Source organism: Struthio camelus, chromosome 4 (assembly GCF_040807025.1).
Source record: "Struthio camelus isolate bStrCam1 chromosome 4, bStrCam1.hap1, whole genome shotgun sequence".
NCBI classification, from domain to species: domain Eukaryota; kingdom Metazoa; phylum Chordata; class Aves; order Struthioniformes; family Struthionidae; genus Struthio; species Struthio camelus.
The window spans coordinates 55,740,745-55,765,194 of NC_090945.1; the positions used below are offsets into that span (position 1 = coordinate 55,740,745).

At 36.4% G+C, this 24,450-nt stretch overlaps 1 protein-coding gene across 4 annotated transcripts in view; it reads left to right on the forward strand.

Moving 5' to 3' along the window:
- The window catches only part of DLC1 (DLC1 Rho GTPase activating protein), a 233,323-nt gene that overhangs the window by 78,179 nt on the left and 130,694 nt on the right, over positions 1 to 24,450 (forward strand). For all 4 annotated transcript variants that reach the window (XM_068942801.1, XM_009665886.2, XM_068942799.1 and 1 more), the window contains one exon: positions 20,905 to 20,938. In XM_068942801.1, the coding sequence (XP_068798902.1) occupies positions 20,905 to 20,938 (34 nt within the window). The remainder of the gene's footprint in view (positions 1 to 20,904; positions 20,939 to 24,450) is intronic.

The window sequence follows — 24,450 nt, forward strand, 5'->3', positions numbered from 1 at the left end:
GCAGCAGCCATCCTGCACTTCAGGAGGACCTGTAATTGTTCAGAATTTTTTCTTAATTGAGCCATTTGTTTACAATTTCTGAAAATTCCTAAAAGGACAGATTTTTAAAAGCATTTAGATGTTTAAAGGCACGAGTAGGCAGCTGCTGAGCTGAACAAACACACAGCACCTACCTGCCAGTGAAAGTCGTGGACTGCATCTTATGTAATCTCAAGGACTAAGCTGATTTCTAGGAGGGGAAACTCTCTTTTGGTATATCCATTTGGGTTACCTTTGTAGCAGAACAGACTTCGGAGTTTTATTCTGCTGAGTCACTTCTGAAAATATCTTGAATGTCTGCCTGTGTATTTACTAATCTGACTTTAGACACTGAAAACCTTAACCTGCGTCCTGTTCCTAAGATCCTTCCTATATCAAAATGTTCTCCATTAATTGCCCCAGCTACGGAAGCAGAAAGAAGGAAAAATGAGATTCTTCCTGTGATATTTTATGTTGTCCTGAGAGCTTGAAAAAAGAGGATAGGGAGACAGGAAAGGGAAAGTGGATGCTAAAATACGTTACAAGTAGGACTCTTCTTACAGATAAAGGTCAAGGGAGAAGCACACGAACTATTTAGCTGAATCTGATTAGGTTTATATCTCAAAGTACACTGAAAACTGTCATGGGTCAAGTCATCAAGTATTTGAATATAAGGAGCTTTTCTCATTTTGAAGTGAGTTGCCTCTTTCCAAGGAACACAAACAAGCTTAATATTTCATTTTATGAAAACTTCTGCACCTTTTCTATTCATATATCTTCCTTCATATGTGCACCTATGTTCCCAAAGGTCTTTTCTTTAAGTATTGCATTACAGCACGGAGGCCACATCTTCTTGTGTACTGAAGAAAAAGCTGCCAAGGCAAAAGGAGTCCAAAGAGTTGTGTGTTCTCTGCCACGTACTTTCAAGGAGGAAAAACTTGTGACTTCTGCCGAATGTCCAAGTTCTGACTTTGAAAGCAAAATTTTCAGAAGTGTAAGTGACTTGTATCGGAAGTCTCATTTTGTAGGCAGCTTGGACATCTGAGAATCAGTGAGGTTAGACTTCTAAGTACTTTTGAAAGTGGGTGGCTCGTCGTCTTCTCCTCTTTTTTCAGTCTTGTGTTCCAAAGATGTTTTGTACTTTTCAGGATTAGTTCTTCCCTTCGTCCACCTGCAACACACAGCAATAGATTCAAAGTAGAGTTTTCTCAGTTACGGGCCCATTTGGCTAGAGGTTGTATATGCATTGCCTGTTAGAATGCAGATGGTTTTTCAAAGCAAACTGCTGCCATAGAGAATCTCTGAAAATTAATCCCTGCGCACACAGTATTTATAGAAATATCTTCTGATTTTTTTTATCGGCCTCTTGACACACCTATTGGAAAATGCTTAGCCAATAGATGAGATTATTTGCTGAAGGAATTTTGAAGACCGAGAATATTTGAAGAGCAGGACTGTGAGTCACTAAAACAGATCTGATCTGTCTTGTAGCTTTATTCAGAATTTCACAATCCTTGCTAAACTGCACGATAAGGGCCAAAGGCAACATAACAGCAGGAGCCTGCTCAGAATGTGCCAAAGTTCATGCAACAGTTGCCTCAGGCTGCAGTTCGCTGACCCTTAATCTCACAAGGTCATCAGTGGTTTTGCTGTGGAGCACTGCAGAACGTGAGTCTCATCAGATCTCATGTTGCTGTTTTGCAGGCTACTGGTAGTAGTGAAAGTTGGAATATGTAGATTCCAAACCAACGTTTCATGAGTGGCTGTCTGTAAGCATGCTCTTTTGGGCTCTCATACTTGTGTAACACGTGTGTTTCCTGATGCTAAGTTTCCTTAATCTCTTCCAAGGGGTGTAGGCGGAGTTAATCACAGCACATGAAGAAGATCCCTTCGAGTTAGCATACCTTTTACGCTTTCAGTATTCTATTTGGTCATTGGTTGATATAGTGTGAGTAAGTACTTACACAGTTTAAGTTCTAAAGAATTTTTTTGTTAAGTCACAATGATAAAATTGTCAAGAAATTCCCTTTCATGTTGTCTCCTTTGACTATTAGTATATCTTTAACGACATAGTTGCCATGAGTATGCTAGAGTGCTGTGAAGTAGTAGTGTGAAAGATTGCTATAAGGGAATAAATGGCATTTTAGACCCTAATCTTGCAGCAAATTCAGCATATAAACGTGCGCTAGCAAGATATGCTTCAGGCCTGTGGTCCTTTACTTAAACAGAGTAGTAGTTATTACGGAACATTAAGTAATTTAAGGATGAACACCATTCATGGTATAATAAAATCTATCTAATACACATTTTTATAGCTTCTGTCATAGATCTGGGCAGCTCATAAATCTTGACTTGTCATCCTTATGACAACCATAGAACTTTAGAACTTTTTAGCTCTCATTTCCTCTGAGCTATAGAAGCATTTGAGTATAGCTCTTCCAGCACATAAAATGCATAAATGTGTTTTGAAAATTCTGACACAGTTTTCAAAAGCTCCAGAATTTTCAGTGTTTCTCTTAACCATCTTAGAAACAACAGAGGCAGAGGACGGAGGAGCTGCAGGGACATACTGGCCTCTGGAGGAGCTGTGTGCTGCAGGGGCAGAACATAGGGAATCTTCAGAACTGGATGATTCTCTTTGAGAGGAAACTGGAAGTAGGGGAAAAGGAAAAGAGAATGCCAGTTGTTATTTTTCCATTCCTATGTTCATGCTTTGCTCCATATGAAAAGAGGCAGCAGTTCATAAAGAAAATAATCTGGTCATTGTTATGACTTTTAGTGAAAAACTGTAACATCCAAAAAAGGAAAGGAACCTACCTTTGAAAAGAATACATGTGCGTTAGCTTTTTTTTTTTTTTGGAGTGCTTTGGCATATGTTTAGGGTCATAAGATCCTAAATGCTTCAGAGAAATGTTCATAGGGTAATATTCACAATATCAGGTAAACCTGGAATACAGGAGATTGGAAACTTTCACACTTTTTTTTATCATGACCCTCCTTGTATACATCTGCAGAGCTGTCTCATTGACTCTTCCCAATGCCTCCTTTAATGTACTCTTTTGCTGGGATGTCTGCAAAATGTTTGGTATCAGTTAAGATCCCAGTTTTCACAGACTGCTGCCAATCTCAAAACACATGATCATTTTCCTTGTACTCCCACATCAGTCTATATCAGGATTTTTGCTTTGTACTGGTTGCATTCTTTTTGGTGTATGGGTGATTTTTTTTTTTACTGTTTGTGCAGGATCTTGCACAATGAGGTCCAAGTCTGTGGCTTTGAGGGCTCCAGTAATACAAATAGTGTTGTCACCACTTAAAAATAGGTTTGTAAAGTAGCAGTATGTCTGAGGAAAATGAAAACAAAAATACTTGCAGGCTACCAATATCACTATTATTGCTATTTTTTAAATTAGTGCAAGTATGCTGTTTAATTTCAGTAACAGACCTGTTTCAAGAAAGATTTCAGTCTAAAGACCAAGGTAAGACAGGGTACACTGGGAGACAAACAAAAAATTTACAGAATGGTTAGTGGCCTCCTGGGAGAGAGAAACAAACAGACCAGTGGCGTCACAAAGCAATGGCAGAGTAAAGATCAGAAGCAAGGACCGAAAGAGCAGGAATGAAGATACTGCTTTGGACAGTGTTAGGTGAAATCTGCAGATGCTGACTGACAATTTCCGTCTGAAATTGATGAGTCTTGACTGTCTCTACCAAAGTAGATGAAACTGGTTTTAGACAACAAATACAATACAATGAGTAATTTGTATTTTGCAGTGTGGAAATTGCAGAGCAAACGTATAATTCTAGGCCATGAACACATGCAATGCATCACTCTAGTTAGGAAAGTATAAGTGAAGAACTGAAGAGGCAATTTAAATGAAAGACTACTTTAATTATGCAAAATGAACTGAGGAATTAAAAAAATTGTTTACTTGTAACTTCTAGTTTTTTTTTTTTTTTAACATTCCATCTCTCCTGACTTTTAAATATCATTGGGGTTTTTATCATTAATCTATATGAAGAAATTGCACTTTTATTTTCTTCAAAAACCACACAAAATTGTTGTCCTCTACTGGCAGATAATCTTTTAAGATTTACTGGAAAAAAACCTGGCATGTTTCTGCATTCCCTGCTGTCTTGTGGTCTGACAGTATTATTATCCAATTCTGCCCCCAAAATGCCCTAAGTATCACCTTCCAAAATGATAAATGAACTCAGTTCTTCCAACCAGCTGATAAATCATCACACTGTATGACTCCATGCGGAGAATGTAACTTGTTCCATAAAATGCATGGGAAATTCTTTCCTAATTCCCATTGAGTTCTGTGTGGTTATCTAAAGTTCCCATGAAGCAGTAAGAGCTATTAAATCTTTTCTGATTGTATTCACTGAAGTTCTCAGCTCAGCTCTACAAACTAGTAATTACACAGTTTCTATGTTTTTGTCTCATGGGCTGTGTATTATAAATGGTTCCCACTACTGCAAGCATCAGTGCAGCTTTGAGCTCAGTGGTGGGAGTTCTGGTGTTTGCAAAGTATTTGTACTTTCCACCATTGTATCCCACAGATCTGATTGGACAGATTCTGGATACTCTGGGACTAACTCCCACACAGCTGAACAAGTACCTTCACAAACAGTGCAGTAATCTTGCCATTAAAAGGCAGCTTGGGAGAACTGTACCAGTTCTTTCTGTGACTCTTAAGTCCTGACATACTCAGCTCTTCATTAAAACTGTGCTAATTCCACTGCATTAAAGAGCTATTCTTCACCTATAGGATGAACTCATCTGAATTAGGGAGAACAACAGAGCATTTCCTTGTAGTATCCCCGCTTTGCTGCTAATTTTGGACTAATAAAGTTTTAAAATATTTCCATAATTTCATTTACAGGTAATAGTTCATAGTTCATTGCAAAGTCTGTATAACATAAATGAAAGCAAATCCATGTGATAAGATTTTAGGTAACGCTGAGAAAATTATTATTTTCAAGCATTACAGTCTTGAGTTGATTAACAGACAATTTGATGATTAGGACCCAAGTCAGTGCTTACCAAAACCAAAGAAGGCTTCCCATTGATTTCTCTTAATTGGTGCTGGTTCTTACCAAGGTTCTGGTGGTAGAGCTGTGACAGTGTTCACGGTACTACATGGCATCATGTTTAGTGGTTGCTCCTGGAAAACATCATTTATCCACGATTAATTCAAATTAATTACATAGCTACAGTTGGAATTGGGGTTAATTTGGTCACTTCTAGCCAAGTCTGACACTTCATGAGAAGTGAATACTTTGATAGCATATCATATCTCTGGTTCCTGGTAAGCACTTAGAAATCAGTCAAAGAATAGAGAGTGGTTTCATGCTTCTATGTAGGAACATAGAAAAGATAACTAACAGTTGGAGGGCTTTTAAGTCTTGCCAGCAAAGGCATAAGACAGTTCATTTGCTATAAATACAATTGAAGCTGAACCTTGCAACAGCATTCCGTTTCCTAGCAGAAGTGTACTTAGTTGTTGATGCTGCTTATTAGAAGAGGTCACAGATTTGAATCATTTTAAGTCTTTAAAACAAAATGAGGGTAGTGTCTAGATAACAAAGTTGGATCCATCCTTCCTGCTTTTCGTTGGGAAAGTAAGGATGGTTGCAGAGATCTTTCTTGTTCCGGTAGTCTCCATGCACAATCGTTTGTTTCTGAGGGTACAGGGAGATGAAGATTGTCTGTCTTGAATCAGTGTGCCTCCAACTTTATTGTTTTAGTTCTTCAGCAAAATAACTAAAATCAAACCTCATATTTAAGTTGATCATCTCTAGGCATCAGAAAAGAATTATTTTCCCTGGCTGGTCAGGCATATTTAGCGGACAGAGGACCAGCTATACTTCTCTCTGAAGAATTTATCACTAGTGTAGGTAGGATACAGACAAAGAGGACCAGTGATGGTATGGAGACTCTCATCTCCTCTCCTGTTTAGCATATACTTTCAGTATCAAACCAATTTTCAAAAGGACTCTCCGGACATGATTGGCAGAAATACTGTATTGTTTCCCTTCATCTCAATGTGCCCCAAAAAACAGGCATTTTTCTTGCTGGGTTATCTCAGTTAACTTACCAACCTAGTTTGCTGCCAGAACACTTACGATCTACAGCCTGAATCTCTCGTGTTCTGTTACGTTAAGCAACGTTTTAGTCTCCTGAAGATTACTTATTTGATCTGGATGAAAGGTAATTTCCTGTAAGACACAGAGGTCAGACTAGATGCTATGTTCCACTCTCCTTCATAAAATTTTTGTGATATTGGGTCCAGGCACACAAAAGCCTCAAGTGGAAGCTCTAAGCTGTCTGATAAAAAACAAAAGATCAAAAAAGAACATCTAGGAGAGAAGATAACTACATTATTGAAATTCCTTAACTCATAGAGTACTTAAATATGTTAAATAAGCTACAAAAGAAATAGAAGTAACAGTGAGTGATAACTTTCAGTAGTTTGTAATTAATAACAGTCTTAACAGAATTTAATTGTTAGCAAAACATTCGGTATTTCAAAAGCAGCCAAAAACTTGTACCTGTGGCAGCTTTTGTAAAGCTTCCTGTGAGAGGAGAGCATTCTTGAAGATAGAAGCTATCCAAAAGTGCACAAGAAGTAAATGACATTCAAAAGCAGTCTCTTGTAACGTATTTCCCCTAGTCTTACCTTCCTAATAACTAGTATATAGGATTTTCAGGTAAGGAAAAAGAAATACAGAAACTTGCTGCAGTGTATTTGTTTGTATGCCAGTTTTGTTCCTTTACATAAACAAACGAGTTTGGGATTTCTCTGGAATTAGATAGCTTCTAGCGCCAGTATCTCTGCATTCAATATTGCATTGGGTTACTCTGAGTCAGGAGCATTCATGTTTCGTAAGATGTACCCGTGATGACAGTGAGCGCTGGAATATGTGGCACTTTACGTGGTGCTCATAAAACTGAAAGCCGGGATCCTGAAAGTCCTGTTCAAATGTAGCTTTGAACTTACATGCTGTCACATTCTCTCAGACACTGAATTTGCTCAGACCACTTGGAAACACATGAAAAATTGTTACTACCTTTGGCAATACCTTTTCCTTCTGCTGCCATCACTTGTCTTCTTGATGTCCATGGAAAGAAGTACTCCAAGACAGTTTTCCTTGTGTCGGTATATTTTAAACCAACATCCATTTTCTGCTTGGATTTCCAATTGGAAATGATTCTATGATGCCTGCACAATGAGTTTACATATTTTGTTATTGCATAAAATGGACAGAGGTTTTTAGGTGGAGTCTTAACAAGCACCAAATAGAAGGGTCCTACCATCTGCCGGTGGCCATCATAATATAGCACAGGGTATGGTTGCCTTTATTTGTGGTAAAGCACACTGTTGGTTCATATTGAACCTGGCATTTCTTGTAATCCCTCAGGCTTTTTCAACAGGTCTGTTCTATGTCAGTGGCTTTCCTGCCTGACACAATATCTGAAGGTGTTCAGGTAAAAGTTTGCCCAGCAATCACACCAGCCAGCTCTTTCAGCATGCTTGCATGGGTCTCATCTAACCTATCTAACCTCACAAGTTGGAATGCATGCAGCTTTTCTGTTGGTTTCTCTCTTTCTAAACCATGCTAAGCCCAGACATCAGGGAGCGGGGCTTGCCTGTGAAAAGTGCATTAAAATGGTCTAGCTTTTGACTAGACTAAAAATACAAAATAATGGAGAAATGAGCATAAAAGGGCAGACTGAAAAAATTTTGGTCTAATCTATCTGCAAGTTATCTTTTTTTTTTTTCTCACTCTCCATGGCATTAATTGGTAAAGATTTTTTTCTTTCAGTGGCTGCAAGGTGATGAGTACCCTCCACTCCTACCATCCCTTTTATTCTGAAATCAAAACACAACTATAAAATAGAACTTTCATGCTAAACTTCTATCTTGAGAGAAGTTTTTGCAACTTGCTGCACACACAGTATATTCTTTCCTCATTAGGTCCAGCACGCAAACCTTGAGTTTAGAAGGTCTTAAGTACATGGGCAGTCAAGGGTGTTGCATTCTCCTATTGCTTCCAATAAAAAACAGGCGACAGTTTCCTAGTAAGAAAGACTGGTATGGTGTTGTTCTTTGTTTGTTTTTTGGGGCTGATTTTTTTTTTAACTAAACCGTGTTTCTATTTACTAAGCTGCCAAGACACAAGAAATAAATCCTTTTTAAAAAGCCACTTTTCCTCTCTGTGGCAGTTTGTAATTTAAATTTACATACAGAACTAGTGGGTAATGTGGATAGATTTAAGATTTTATGTTTATCCTACTCATATAATTGTCACAATTCTTTTTATATGAAATACAGCTAATTTGCCAGAAATCTACTTTGCCAGTCTGCAAACAATTTACTTTCAAAAAACACCTATTCTTTTCATGTGGTGAAACAGAATTTGTGGCTTTTTAGAGTTCTTTATACCGTAGTTAATGGCCAGGCATATTTTTAAACGCTTGTGAAATATTGATTCTAAGAGAGTTGAGTGTGAACACGCGATTCAGTCAGAAGTGTTTTTGCAGAAAATGTTTCATACTTGTAATGGTCCCTCTTAACAAAAATATGGAATAATTCGAACATTCCTCAGGGGACTGATGTTGGTATGAAAGCCAAGAGTGTACTTGGATTCTTGTGTGCTGTTTCCCGCTGGAAAGTTTTGAAAGCTTAGAAACTGTGAACTACAACTACATCTTTGTAATATACCGCACAAAGTTTGGGAGAGTTGGAACAATTCAGAAAGAAGCTATTTAATTAGGGCATGATCCTGGGGAAATACAGAAAAAGCCCAGCACTTCACAGAGTTGGGCCCACTTACTAGTCTCAGGATCTGCAGTGCATCTGTGTGAAAGCCTGAGCGAGATTTTCATGGGAATAGCGTGGGAGCACAGAGATGTTGATGAGACGCTTCTTTGCTTAGAGCCTGCCGAAACCAAAAATAAAATTCGAAACAAAATAAAGCAAAATGATCTTGAAAGAAGAGCAGGTTTAGAACTCCTGTAAGTAGAAGGATCTTAAAAGGGCTGTATTCATAGTAAATACAGCAGTTAGTGGAAGCATTGATACAAATTCTGGCTTTTAAAAATAGACTTAATAATCTTTTATACATATAGATATATGCATACACAGAGCTATGTCTTTAGAAACAAAATGGTCACAGCATACACAGGATGGTTCTGAGTAAGGCAGCGTGAACTTGAGCCTTCGCTTCCTGGAGTCATTGGCAAAGTTCCCCCTGACTTTAGCAGATTTTTGTTCTGTATCAGTAAAAATTTGTTTTTGCCAGTATTTAGAAATATGTAATCAAAAATGGAAATACTTCTATAGAAAATAATAATGTTGAGAACTATTTCATTAGATAGAGGGATGTCAATATTGGTTATATCCAACTTTTAAGTAGCTCATAAAAGGAGTTTAAAAAAATAAAGGTTTTGCAGACAGACCATATCTTTCACCAGCTGTGGCTAGCCATTGTTTGAATAGAAGAAGATTATACCTGTTAATTAAGATAAAAATTACAGAATATATTTTAAGATATAAGTAGCTGTGTCAACTTTAACAACACCTGATTCTAACAGTCACTCAAATCTCAGAAAATAGTATATGTAATAGACTACAGTGTGAAACTTCTTATTGAAGAAAATTTTGGTAAAGCAAGCTACAGAAATACATAGCATGCTAGGTGGTTTACTATAAAGAACTTAGATATTATAAGAAATTATAATTATTATATTATAAGAAAAAATGTTTATATATTCAAAAAACTAATCTTAATTGATTTATAATGTTTTAATCGCTTGTAAAATACTACACTTTTAGACATAATGTGTAGAAAAGTCTATCAGAACAATCAGAAAACTTTACCAAATTTTTTGCCTAGGTACCTCAAAGCACAAAAACATCCCACTGAATGGTTACTTCCCACTGTTACTTACATATTAAAGATGAGAAAACTGAAATGTTTGTGATATTTTTAACTGACACAAAGATTGTCCAACTAGTAGTCTTGTTCTAGTATCAGACCATGACTATCCTAAACGGTGTTGCTCTAGGAAAAGTAATAGCTAGTTTGTTACCTGAATCAGCCGGTAAGCTCATCCTAACTTTAATGTGCAATGTTTATGGCTGAGCCTTATGACAGTGAATGAAGTCCTGAGTTGGCTGCAGTCAGTTGCAAAACACCCCTCCTTCCCAGCCTTTTAAAATATGTCAGTAACATGGAAAAAACTTCACAGATACGTGAGTACATCTGTTGGTTTCTGGATTTTTATGATCTTAACCTGACAAATTGTGCCTGGGAATAAAATTACATTTCTGTCCAGAGACAAAAGATGTGCAGCAGGTGGGTTGTCTGTACATGTGGCTGTTCATGCAGGTTTGGACAGTGAATAATTAGTTCAGGCATTATTGGACTGCAAGACTCTAAAGATACGTAACAGCAATTGGTCATATCACAAACCTGGAGCAGTGCAGGTACTGATAATACTTCCAGCTGAGGCAGCTATATACCAGATGAAATATATATTTGTCTGGTTTATTAACTGTACTAGGGGAACCAAACCTATGGCTGTGTGAGCAAAAGAAATGTGATGCTCAGTTTGACCAGTGTTTAGATACTAAAGTAGAAATGGTTAGATTTTTTCCTCAGACAAAAAAGGGGATTTTGTTACAAAAATTTTAGCATAAAATTGCTTTGTGGCTGAATATTTTGTTTTCCATAGAGGTTTTCAAAGGTCTGAGGTATTTTTTAGACTTTTCATTGTTATATTTGGATTTAAAAACCTACTTTGCTTCATTTCCTTAGGCCGTTTTAGGGCTCAGAGATTCTGTTGCTTTTCCCAGTGATAAAGAAAGTTCTCTCATTTTTACTTTTATGTATTCTTACTTCTCTTTTATCTCCTTCCCATAATGGAAAAAAGGTGGTTATTTTCAAAAATGAGATCTTTCCTACTAAAAAAAAAATCAAATATCTTGAAAGAAAGAGAAATTCTTGAATGAAATGAAAAACAATCTATTTTTCTTATTTTTCACCCAGAAGACTTTATTTTACCATTTGTGTTGAAGCATGAACAAATTAAGAATCCAGGAATATGATCAAATGAGCCAACAGGGTCCAGATAGCGTATTTTAGAGTTTAATACCCTCCCTCTGCCTCCCTTTCTCCCCCAAAACAAAGCTACTATGTTGTCGTGTGCTTCTACTTGTCATTTGGTGTAAAACCAAGTGGGCTGGTTTATATTAATCACTTTTTGGTTTATGATTCAGTAAATGAAGAACACACACGGTAATTACCACATCTAGCTGACTTGGTTATAACTCACAAAAATACATTAGCTTGGCAATTCCTCTCTTATGATCACCTCTGCTGCCTTCCAAGCTTAGATGCTCTTGCTTCCGCAATATGCCACCACAGTGACTCTCCCAAAGTTATTGCTCACTCTGTCTGACACACAAAATTCTGTCTGTCCCTCCTCTCTCTGTCATCTCATGATTAGCATAGTGATTCTGTGACTCTTCAGCCTCCTGAACTGCAATCTTCTGAAGAAAGCAAAGGTTTCAGCATCACAGAAGAGATGTAGATTTGGCAGAAATTTGTTGCTCTATGTCTGGATAAAGCATAGGATCAAGAGCTTCCCTGGGGATCTGGTTTTGATCCTTTTTCACCTGGTCCAACAAATGTAACATCAAAGTCACCGAATGCACATGAGAATGCAAGCATAAAGAGTTATGCCAAAGCATACATACTGTGTTTTAAAGATTAGTTTGTTAGGTTTTTGTTTTGGTTTTTTTTGAGAGAAAGAATCCAAAACCAGTTGCAGCAGCCTGCTGCTGCTGACAATGGGAAGAGCAGCAAGGTAAAGTTACCTGCTTCAGGAAAGCAAGCTCACACAGGATCAGCTGCGTGACACTACGCTCTCCTTGTAGGTGTCGATGATTTGCTGCAATTGCTGATTTACATTATTTTCGTTTTCAGAATATGAAGCTGAAAACAGTAAAGTCTTCCCTGACCAGCATAAATACCAATCCTTTTTACTATTCCAAAAACTAGGATCTGATTTTATTCCTTCTGGCTCCACTGCGTTTTGAATATGAATCCAGGAGACTGACATCAGGAAAATTCAGAAATCTAGATAGCAACCAGTGATTGTATTTGGACTGATCTCATGGAAATAGCACTAGAATCAGACAGCTCATTTTTATATATGATGATTTCTATTGCTAATCGATGGCTTCTTCATTACAGTAGACACTAGCACTCTCAGCAATGAGAAAACCTTCCTGATTTTCCTGTCTGCACCCTTCAAAATTAGTAAGGGCAACTTGCTTTTCTTGGGATGAAGGGGAAGAGTTGCTGCTTTTTTTATTTTGAGGAGACAAGGATGGTAAGATTTTGTTGGTTTTAATTTCCCTTATACCCTGGAAGTAAGTGCTCAAAGATAGCAGGTAACTTCCAGTCAGCATGTAACAAGTAGGACTCCCACACATCACGTGATTGAAAGAATTTTTGAGTTACGTGAAGCATGCAATGATTCTAAGGCTGTGAGTCTTACATATAAAGAAATGAGAAAAGATTGAAATCACCTGGGACTCCTGTCAGCTCTGTAGAAATATTCCCGAGATTTAAGGGCTTTAAGGCAAGATCACATTTGTAGACAAGACATGATGTTGAAACAAATGTGAAACATGAGATTTTGATTATCTTTTACTGGTACCTTATAGAGCTGAGTGCCCTTTGGTTCCCAAGTAGTTCAGCTTTGCCAGTGTTTCAGGGTTTATTGATGTGTTTGTTATTGTAAAAGGTTTTATAAGATAAACATTAGCTAAACAAATGACTTCTGAGCTTGTGAAAAAGCTCTGTGTGTGTAAATGAACCCTAATAGAACCTCCGCTGATTGATGAAAAGCATGAGCACCCTTGGGGCTGCTCCGGTTTTAGTGGTAGAGTGTCACATCTCAGCTTTGGTGTTAACTTTCAAGTTCTGTGTTCTTAGGGAAGAGATACGTATGTTTGGCTGAACTGGAGGAAGCACACATTCTGTTACTACCAAAAGCTATATAAATGTTCCTAAACATTAAACTAAAAATTAACTAACCTCTTTTTCAAGTACTTTATGTCCATCCCAGTAGTTAAAGTGCAGCTCAAGTGGAGACAGCGTTCCTTATCTGGGAACTCTTGGAAAGAGTCAAAAACAAGTTTATTTTCCACCTTTGTTTTTAAACCACGTTAGGTCCCAATATGCAAATAAGCCAAGGTCTAACAATTGCTATTAAAAAGAAAAGGTTTAATTATCACTAATTATGTTTCCCAGATTGTATGATGTTAACTCTGAGGGTGTTTAGAAACTTGCAGCTCCTGCTCTGAAGACTTTAGCATCCCTGAAGAGAAAGAAGTTAATTCTATATTATGGCCAAATTCTGCTTAATGGAGTGGACAAGCTGCAAGCAGCCTGTTGTCATTATCTAAACCAGCTGTATGTGGTCCTGGCAGATATCAGAGCATTGGGATCTTGCCCTGATCTATGGAAAATCCGTAATAACCCAAACTGTAGTGCAAGATAGTTACCATGAATCTTTGTTTTGCATTCCCAGTTCAGTAAGTGTCACAACATGCTAGCCAAATGATGGAGATTCCGAAAATTACCGGACCACCCGGAGCGCACACTGTTGGCAAGTGACTCCATAGAAGGAGAAATGCCAGCCATGCAGTACTAACTAAAAGGGGTCTCTGTGCCTGACCTCAGTGGCATAAAGAGGCTCAAGCAAACAGAAATATCTAGTCAAAAAACAAACAAAGTAGTTGGGGAGAGACTTACAACTGACTGAAGGAGAACATATGCAGGCAAGGATACGACTTTGTGATCCTGCTAGGACAAAACTCATAGTGTTGTTATAAATAAGCCAGAGACCTCTGGAGGTGACATTAATTCCTTTACAAAATTTAATTAATTGATGCAGCTTTATTGGGTGGATTTTAATTGCCTTCTGCTCTAGTTTTCATAATTGTGATCTTTAGTAAAATGAAAGAAGAAAGTCCATAAAGATGAAAAACTTTGCTGAACATCCAGGTGCAGAGAATGCCCTTCTTAAGCAGGTCTGTCCCGAAAGTTGAGGTTTCATTTTTTTTCATTCCTTGTCGAGATGAAAAAAATTAAAATTATGGAGAACGGAAATTTGCTTTAAAAAGTCTTGAGGTTAATAAAATAATGTTTTGTTAATAATTCCGGATGATTGCAAATCAGATCTCTTGGCTTTTCCTCTACATTTTTGCTGTGATTTCAGTTCAATTTTAGTAACAAAAATCACTTCAAATTGATTACTTTTCCCAAGTTTTTTTTCTGCATGGGTACTTTCCTAATCTAATTCAGTCTCACTAAAGGACTTGGTTTCAAAAAATCAGAATTTGCCAGTAAAGATATTTGTTCAATACTTTGTTCAATACGGCTATAACTGAGGAAATTTCAGGTCAAGGACTGCAGTATTTTTCTAATTTCAAATCGTCCACGTGGTCTTGGATTTCTTTCTTCCATAGAATAGTCCAGTTAATTTAAACTGTTACTTAGCCAAATTAAATAAACTAGAGAATGCGTTTTAGAAGAAATTTCTGTCTAAGGACTCTGGATGATACAGAATGTACACTTATTTCAAAAAAACCAGAATGCTTAAAATTTGTTTTCTGTCTGAGCTTTGACAACATTGGTTTTCAGGTACAAGATTTTGTTATGCTCTTGTCTACAGGAATATGGAGTTCTCTGTCATTCAGTCCATTAATCCTTCCCTGGTATTTGTATATGGTGTTGATATTACCTTCTTCCTTTCTTGTAAGTAGCTAAATAGATTGATCCCTTCAAAGGGTTTTAGATTTTTGGGGTCTTTTGATCCTCTGAGCAGAAAGAAGGCACAGAGCTATATCTTAGTCTGCATGGTTGCAGTAGTTGTTTCTGGTCTCAGAATCAATGCTCCTATTTAAAGACTAAGATACAGCATTTATTTTTATGTTTGCGAGGAGGCTGGTTTCTTTTCTGCTCCTTATGCAATATACAGCTTTCTAGAAAAGGAACATGTTATTTTGTTTTTTAAGCAAATCACTTCTGTAAAAAATACAATTCTTACTAAAACTGCTTTGCATGAAAGAAATATCCATTAAAGTGAGAATTTAGACCTTGACTTTTAATTGCAGCAGTAATAGGTGATTACCAAAAAAGTGCTTTCAAAATAAAAAGGACTTGGAGGATTTATGACAGCTTGAGCCCAACAAGAGTCACCTGACCACAGTTATTATGAAGACTGGGTTTTCTCTTTCTAGTCAAATCCCAGTATGCTAATATTTACTCTGGAATTTTTACTTTCACCTTAGACAGCATAAAACAGTATCTCCAGTGGCAAAACTTTTTCATGGATATATCAGTCATCTACTACCTGGTTTTCATTTAAGGGAACATAGAAAGCTTTGAGATCCTTTGTGAACCTAAACCTTTGACAAACCATTGACAGTTGATCGGGAAACAGTCTACTAACTTTTGCCTAATTACAACTTTTCTTAATTTAAATATATTGCAAAAAGAGCATCTGGAAGTAATGAAAGTGTGAGTGCGTAGGGCTAGTTTTGTATTCACTGCCAAATTCAGTAAAAAAAATAATTTTAAAGGATAATAATTTCTATATAAAAACCAGAGAAATGCTTGCAAATAAAGATGTATCAGATCACTAGCAGGAAAATTTCCCAACATATCTATTCAAATACGTACCTGAGAAAGGACTGGATAGCCGACAACCTACTAGAGTGGAAATATTTTATAAAATATCCGTCATGGCTGGATGGCAGCATTGCAATTATGATTTATGTGATGACAAATGCTTTTCATCTTCTGTAATCCAAAAAAACCTAGCAGTATTATTCTGAAGAAAAAGCATTGATTTAAACAGCTTTAAATAAAGATGTTGATACTCAGCCTCTATTGTACAAAAATCAGACAAGAAGCTATATCTTGTTGGGAAAACAGAAATATAGACTCACTGCAGTTGGTTTATCAGAGACTACAAAAATAAAAGATGTCATTAGAACCTCACTTCAGAAATTTTATGTTACATGCACCTTAACAGTAGCTTTTCCAGTTTAATCAAAGTTTTGCTGTCTACTTTAGCTCTTTGCACAAGAGTCAGTCATGATGCAGTTGTTCATGTTTTGCAAGTCCAGGAAAGCAAAAAGATAGCTCCTTTAATTTAATTCATAATGACTTTGTCTGCAGGTTTAGGTTAAGTATAAACATACAGCTTTACACTACAATTTAGGGAAAGTCAAGCCATGTTCGGGCCAGCCAGGATGTTCCTCTGCTCTTTGCAGTGGAAGTTTTGCAGCATGTCTTCACTGGTGCCCCCAAAGACACTCAACCATTTATGCACATAATGCCTCCGCCTTTCACTGCCAAGATGCTGCATATATCTACCTACCATACTGTCTTTATTCTGGAAAGCTGCTGTACTGATCGTTTTGCCAAACTCAGAGGCAAAATTACCAGAATTCTCACTGCTGTGGAGGTAGGCTAATTTGGGAAGGAGGGGGGGTCTTTCTCTTTTCTCTTTCCTTAGTGAAGAGCTGTAGGCAAAGTTCAGTCCACTTCACATTACTGTCCAGAATTATTTGTTCAAACATCTGCTATCCGTGATGTTCCTACCCCAACTAATAAACAAACAGACAAAAAAAGTCTTTGTGTCAGTACACCCAGAACAAATCTTTCTTTGTTGCAGCTTGAAATCATGGTATTTTTACACATTTACTGCTCTTTCATTTTAAAATACTCTTAAAAGCTCAGAAAAAGCTAGATACTTAGTTTTGGTCAAACAAGACTTTTCATTTGATCAAGAATTTTCTTTGTTTTGATTCACCAGAATTTTCTATCTTTTTGTTTCTAGACACAAAACAAATTTTCACCTTACTTATAATAAAAGTCAAAAGAAATGGTTATTTAATCCAGTATTTCATATAATCATTTATATCTGTGCAAGGGAACTGCAACTTTAAAGAAAAATGTTGTCCCTTCAAAATTGTATTTTACATGCACTTTACAGTTATATTTGCAGGTGTCATATATTTAGAGGAAATCAGTCACAATGCAGGAAGGACACACAAAAAAATTTTAAAGATGACATTTCACATCAGCTTTTCTTAGGTTAAAACCACAATCTGTAGTGTAAAACAAAATCTTGGGTCAGCAAGCCATACCTGGTTACCTGTCTAGAGTGATTTCCTGCCTGTTTTTTTCCTGGGTGGTACTAAGAGCACATGCTATTAAAAATATAATAGAGAGTAGTATGATTCTGAGGGGTGTTTGTTTAAATCTGTGAAGGGTGTAAAAAGGAAGTTTGTCTGATTTTTTAAAAGGTGCGACCCAATCATGTGGAAATTGCTAGTTGAGTTGTTTAGTTCTGTGAGGAGTTAGAAATGATATGAAGTTACAGTGAACCCATCTGGCCAAGCAGGAAAATCCAATTTAATTGCTCCATTGCCAGAAATGTTAAATCACTTCCTGGGAATGCAATTGATTTGGAACATATGGAACTCATTGAAGAAGGTCACCAGTGAATTCAAAACTGTACTGAAGATGAGAGCATTTCTCATAAGTAACAGTAAGTCATGTTTTCCCGCTGGGGAGCATGTAAGCAGTGTATATAGCTGTGTTACCAAAAAGCTAAACCAATGGTAGAATTGTCTGAGATGTGGTTGAACCAGGTTTGCTCGCTGTTTGCTTTATTTAAAATTTTCAGGAAACACTATGTTCTTTTAGGATTTTGTTCTCAGCTCTAAAGTGACAATAGAGCATGCTGACAGAATTTTTGACTTATTTTGCTTCTTTACCAAGAATTAAAAAAAAAAGGCATCATGACTCAATAGAATTGCACTGTGGCTGGAAAACATACATATTTGAAACTATTTTCCAAGATGTATCTTTATCCTTTGTGGATAAGCATTTATTTAATTTTTGTTTAAATCAATGCTTTTACATTTACTATATACCTTAGGCAAATAAGCCGGTTTGCAATTTTTATAAAAACTAAGCACTCTAAACCATTGAATAAAAAATATGATATATGTACATATCCTCCTTAAATTGTGAAGAATTAAAGAGTAAGATTTATTTATATACAGAATTTTAGGGAAAGCATCTTTCATCTTTCATATCTGTTTTAATGGATTCAGAATTTCTGAGTATGCCAATGTCATGTTCTGAGTCAAACATTCATATTATTTGTAGTCTTTACAATAGAAAGTGTTGATATTCTTTGAAAAAATATGCTTTCTGTTCTGTAGAAAAAGTTTTACTTCCATTCCTTTTGATGTTGCTATAAATGTTTTTTAGAGATTTTTTTTTTTTACTTTTATTCACATGAATTTGAGAAAATATTTGATTCCTGGAAAATACTATGCTTTCTTCTTTTCTAGTCAGTGAATAAGAACGAATCAGAGAAAATGTGATCTTCTAATTTTAGAAGCACATTAAGGAAATGGAAGCACATTTTACTGAAAAAAGAGGGCTAATTCTGATAGGAAGAAGAAAAATAAAGCAAAAAAAAAAATCTTTGTATGTCCACAATGGATTACGAGGAGACCTGAAGCAGGTGAAACAGGGTAGCTAATCACTATTGTAGGAGGGCCTTTGCCTTACTGTGCTGGGAAAAGTCTTATATGCTTTGTGATGCTATCATTTGAATGTAGTTCTTTATCTGTATGTTGATTTTCTTTATCCTTGCACATGACTTGATTTTACAGTTCATATTTTGTATACGTTATGTAATCTACATTAGTCTCACTAGCATCAGTCCTAATGAATTGCTACAAGATTACTGTAGTGAACATACGTGCTTCATCTGCAAACCTCACTCTACCTTTAAATTACCTAGAATTTACAGTGCTGTTTCCTCCTAGTTAACACAGGTACAAATTTTGTGATTTACCCATCTGTCCTGAGGCGTAGAACCATAGGTATTCTGTGTATTTTCAGCCACGGTGGGCTTTTTACCTAGGCTAAACCCACTTTTCTAAAGATCTTTAGGTCTATTAGCAGTCATGCTACCAGAGAACTGTAGCTCAGCTGTATGTCCCACGGTATCGTCCAAGCTTCTGTCATATCTTAGATCTATCATTGCTGACTGTTGTTTTAACAAGTGTTTATACAAATCTAACACGTTTACTAAAATTTGTGTTAGGTTGTAAATCAATAAGTTTTAGTGGTCATCAGATAGTAAGATGGAGTATTTCAGGAAATAACTAGGAACAACAAATGACAATTGTGTGTGTGTGTGTGTGTGTGTGTGTGTGTGTATAAAATGTGTATTCTCACATTGGATTTTTAAGAGTAAACGACTTTAAAAGGTTTTTACAACATGTTTTGAAGAGGGTTTTTTTTTCTCATTTTCTTATTTTTCTCTTAGGAAGATCAATTTGGGAAGAAGAAGAAAATTACATGTTGCTTTTCAAAATGCCATCAATTATTTTAAAGATATCTATACATAATACTTTTTTTTGTGATGAATAGCTTGACTCATTCGATGATTTTATTATTTCTTTGGCATGTCAAGTTTCTTCAGTCTATGAAAGATAATGCCTTCATTGTGTCACTGGAGCAAAGCGCTTCTTCCAAATAAATACATGTTTGCACAAAACGAAGGAGCTGCTTTTCAGACAAATGGCTGCTGTTGTTTTAAATAGTAGTAGTTTGATGCTATGCCATTTTTTAATGTCCAATTCAAGCAACAGATATTTTACTAGGCAGAGTGCAGATGAAACAGAATGAATCAGAAAAGTAATTACGTGGCTGTTGCCAATCTGTGAGGTATGTATTAATATGTGTTGTCTAAGGACTTTTTCTGTTTGAAATTGTGTGCAGCATATCATCCAGGAAATGTTATAATAAAGAGCAGCACAAATCAAATTCTGAAATGACATTTTCAAAGTCTTTTTCAGGAACTCTATAAAAAGTCTGAAACCGACTATTTTGTCATTTCTGTTCATCGCTCCCCTCCTGTTTTTTCTTTGGAGTGTGCTGCAGGAAATTTTGCTGAATGGAGACTGTACTGACATGAGCAAAAGGGATGTAGAAATGATACGTTAACTCACATGGTAGTTGTGCATACATTGCACGTCCAATCTGATTTCTCATCTGGCCTTTCCTCCCTTTATCGCATCTGCATATTCTTTAATTCTGTAGTTATATGTACCATATAAATTATAACTTACATACAGTCTGTAACCTATTTATTCTAGGAAAAATACACTCAGAAAGTTCTTCTGAGTTAATCTGAGAGAAAGGCATGATATAAAAGATTTGTACATCCAATGCTTTTATTTCAAAAGCAGTTACAGCCAACATGAAAACTATTTCTGTTACTTGCCTCTCAAAAGCTATGTACAGAGTAAGAAATCAGCATACTACAGAAGTAGGTTTGAGCCTAAGTCCTAGTTCTATGGAGTCAGTGGCAGGACGTTTACTGACTTCTGCAGGAAAAGATTTGGCATTTTAACCTCATTTTCAGCCACATGGTTTTCAATACTCTCTCCTTCAGAATTCTTCAGAAGTTTCCCACTGGAATTTCAAGGGCATGTATCCTAGGACGATTGTGTCAAAATGCAACCGTTACAATATCTCATTAACTCCATCTTCTCCCTTCTCTCCTAATCCTTTTTTTCTGACGGTAATATAAGCCATTCAGATAGAAACTGCATGATTCTTTCCAGAGTGCCTAACGCAAGGAGACCTCAGTTCTTCTCAGACCTTCTGGAAGCATAAACATACAACCTACATTGATACATTATAATGTTTTCTAATACGCTTATTTTCTAATAGTGGCATCACTTTTTTTTTCAGGCTATGCCAGTTATTTCAGAAAAGGAGAAGGCTGGTGAGTAAATATTTACTTGTTTTCACATCTTCTTGTATTTGTTTCCTGAACTACAGCATAACTTATCTAACTGGCAAAAGATTGGCTTTAACTATGTGAGGTTTTCAGGGTATAGGATTATAGACCTGACAAACGTCTGTGTAAATATTACGTATTATTTCCCCAGTAGAATTTGTTGGCTTTCTGAAAAGTAGTCCAACTTTCTACTTGATACTAGCAAAGATGTTTGAAATTATCCTACGAAGCACCCAGTAAAATTGCAGCAATCCCTTATATGTCGATTACCCTCTAGACACTAACTTCCTACTTGGTGTTAAAATCTATTATGATTTGTTTGATGTCTTGATTAACAAACACTGATGCCAGTGGGAGTGTTCGAGTCAGCAGGAGTTGATGATTTAGTGGGAACTTTGTTGTCTGTCTATTAGTATGGAAGGAAATTTTCCTTTGCTGGAGTATTTTACTGGAGATAAGGGTTTTTACTTTGGCAAAGTACCTGCACAATATTATGAGGCTGTTCTTGTACTCTCTTCTCTTCTGTGAATATTCTAAGTACTTTGATATCGTTATGTGGCATATTAGTGAGCTTAGTGAGAAATATAAGCAGACATTGCGGAATGGATGTATTGTTGCTACAAAGACTAGAGAACACTCCGACTATTACTTCTGTGTATCTCACAGTAGAATTTCTGTTGGTTTGTCATTTATTTTAATTGATAATTTGCTAACGTATGTCAAATAAAGCTTCACAGTTACCTCAAAATGTTTGCACAAACGTCCGAATACCGACTGGCATTCTGATTTGTGGCATTCTGATTTGTATCTGTTATTTGCTGGTGACGTTTTCTTCGGTTATCCTTGTTGAGCTTCTTTCTTTTCTTTTGCTGATTGAGAGGAATACTTGAAAAAAGCTTCAGAGAGAAAAGCTACAGTGCTAATTAGCACTGTCAAAGCTAAGTAGCTGTCTGGTCAGGATGCTGCTATTATTTTAACTGTTGAGGTTCATAAATAATTCCAAACTGTGTCCAATGTTTAATAAATATTTTCTTTATAGAATTTACAGTTGGTATTATTTGATATTTCTTCTTCCGATGCAGTTCAGGTTTTGCCACATCTTTTAAGTTATGTCCAAGAGTGCAAACTGAGTATAAGAAGGACTACTGGTTGCAACTAATTTTAAACAATTTGTCAAGCAGCCATCCAGCATTATAGGCTTTTGTGCATCATTAAAAATATGTGCCATACAAGTTTATAAGCTAACTGAAAGTTATTAAAAAAATATTCAGGGCATAGAAATATAATGACCCTCATTTTATACTAGGGGAGTAGAGCCATGACAAGTGTGTCCCATCATCATAAGTAATTTCCTGTAGAATCAGATATAAAAGTCAAAGCTGTGTTCACATTTTTTCAATGCAAAATCGGTCCTTCATCTCAGTGTTGATGGTTCAAAATAAAAGCAGTTTTGACCTAAGTTTTGTAACCTGTACATATGCATACAAATCTCTCTCTCTCCCTCCTTCCCCCTAAACTTCAAATTTTATTTTTGTCAAATATATTATATTTAATATCACAAACAGTAAGTAGAACTTGGTTCTGTTTAGAGTCAGTTTTCTCATGTGGTTGCTAATGTTTCCGTGCACATGAGCACAAACTAGACTGTAAATGGAAATACAGTTGCCTTGTTTTCAGTTTCAGCTTTTAATTTTTTTGCATCTCAGGAGGACATGCGGGTATGATTTTTAATGGAAATATTAAGCATGTGTTTAGGAGATGAGTATTTAAACCAGGTCCACTGACTGAAGTCACACCTGGTTCTAGTGGTAATTAGCATCATTTTTGGCAAATGCATTTGGGTCTTGACTCGGGCATTCAGGTCTCATGTTTTGCAGTCTAGGTAGCCTTTGTTTGATCACGGCTGCTGGCAGCTTAGCAGACACATGACACTGCATAAAACTAATAGAAGACAAAGCCGTAAGAAAGATGTACAGGCCTTCACAGAAGAATGTAACATATTTAAATGCTGGTGTTTATTTTGAAATACTAACCGAAATGAACCTTTTTTAGTTTATCTTATTACAAACAGACTGAAGTATAGGAGAGAATATTACAAAACAGAAAAAAAGGGTTGGTATATTTTAGTACTGACAGTACTAAGAGCACAGTAGGTAAGGAGACTGGATTGCATTTTACTAAAATTAAAGTTGGATTAAGAATGCACTCAAAATCTCCAGTCGAACTTCTTTTCTCATTCTGGGAGTCTATAGTAATGTCTTAGAGCTCCCTCTTTCTTTCTTAAGATTATTTGGTTTCATCTAGGACTGGAATTAGAAACACAGGAATGTAGTAAGGCTGTTATTTCAATTTTTCTGGTTCAGAAATTGTAGATATAAATAAAAACCCTGTTTTTACAAGGCTTCCTATTCTGTAGATTCCAGATACTTGGATACTTTCAAATGCAAGCAACTAAAAAAAAAAAAACGCAACTAAACATTTACATCCTTAAATGGACCAAGCTGCTTAAACCCTTGGAAGTTCACGCGTTACTGATTATGCAGTATATGATTATTAGCAGTTGTTAATCCTCAGAATTAAATGTTTTCTCAGTTTTATACATTTTTCCAATCCACAGTAAATTTCAACTACATCAAATATGGATTTTCAGCTGGAGCACTTAAAAAAATAATGAAACTATTTTTGGTTTTAGAGCAAAGCCTAAATATAATCTGAAAACATTGCTGCTTTTGTCAATCACAAACTTGAGAGTGGCATAACCAGCTAAATTTTTTTTACAGTGGAAAGTACAGTAAAAGCTGCAATTGCAGAATCCCTTTGGCCAAAATCTATAAATGCTCGGTCTCTTGAGGAGAGCACCAGCCATGCGTAGCTCTGTCCTCTATTGCCTCAGCTTGGGTCAGTTATGAAATTGCAAATGGAGTACTGTGGCATCAGACATTTGTCAGAAGTTCTTTTTAAAGAAGTCTCAGTTCTTCCAACCTCAACCGTTCTGTGATTCTGTGATTCTTGACGCTTCTGGCAATGGTAATTGTTCAAATGAATTCTTTAAGGTAGACGTTAAAATCAAGCAACACAGTCAGGGAAAATGAGGAGGCCAGGAGATGACTCAGGGCTGAGACTACTAGCACCTCAGTCAGCTTTAATTTCAGGATCCACGTTTCAAAAATGAAGGTGAAGTGCCTATAAGCATAGTCTTACCTATATCCCTTTGTGGACCTACTTCATGGTCACCCAATTTATCCTTAAAATATCTGTAGGGAATAGAGAACTCTGTTTCTGACTTACTCATACAGAGCCAGCGGGAGGGGTAGAATGAATATCCACATCTGGTCAGGAACTAACACAGCCTATTTCTACTGAGGTGATGAAACTATGTGCTATCGTATAAACAGGGCAGAAGGTTTAGTCTAGCCCTTCATAAATATTAATGCTATTGGTCTATAATATTCACCATTATAATAAATAAATTTTTCCTGTGCATAAAACAACTGCCC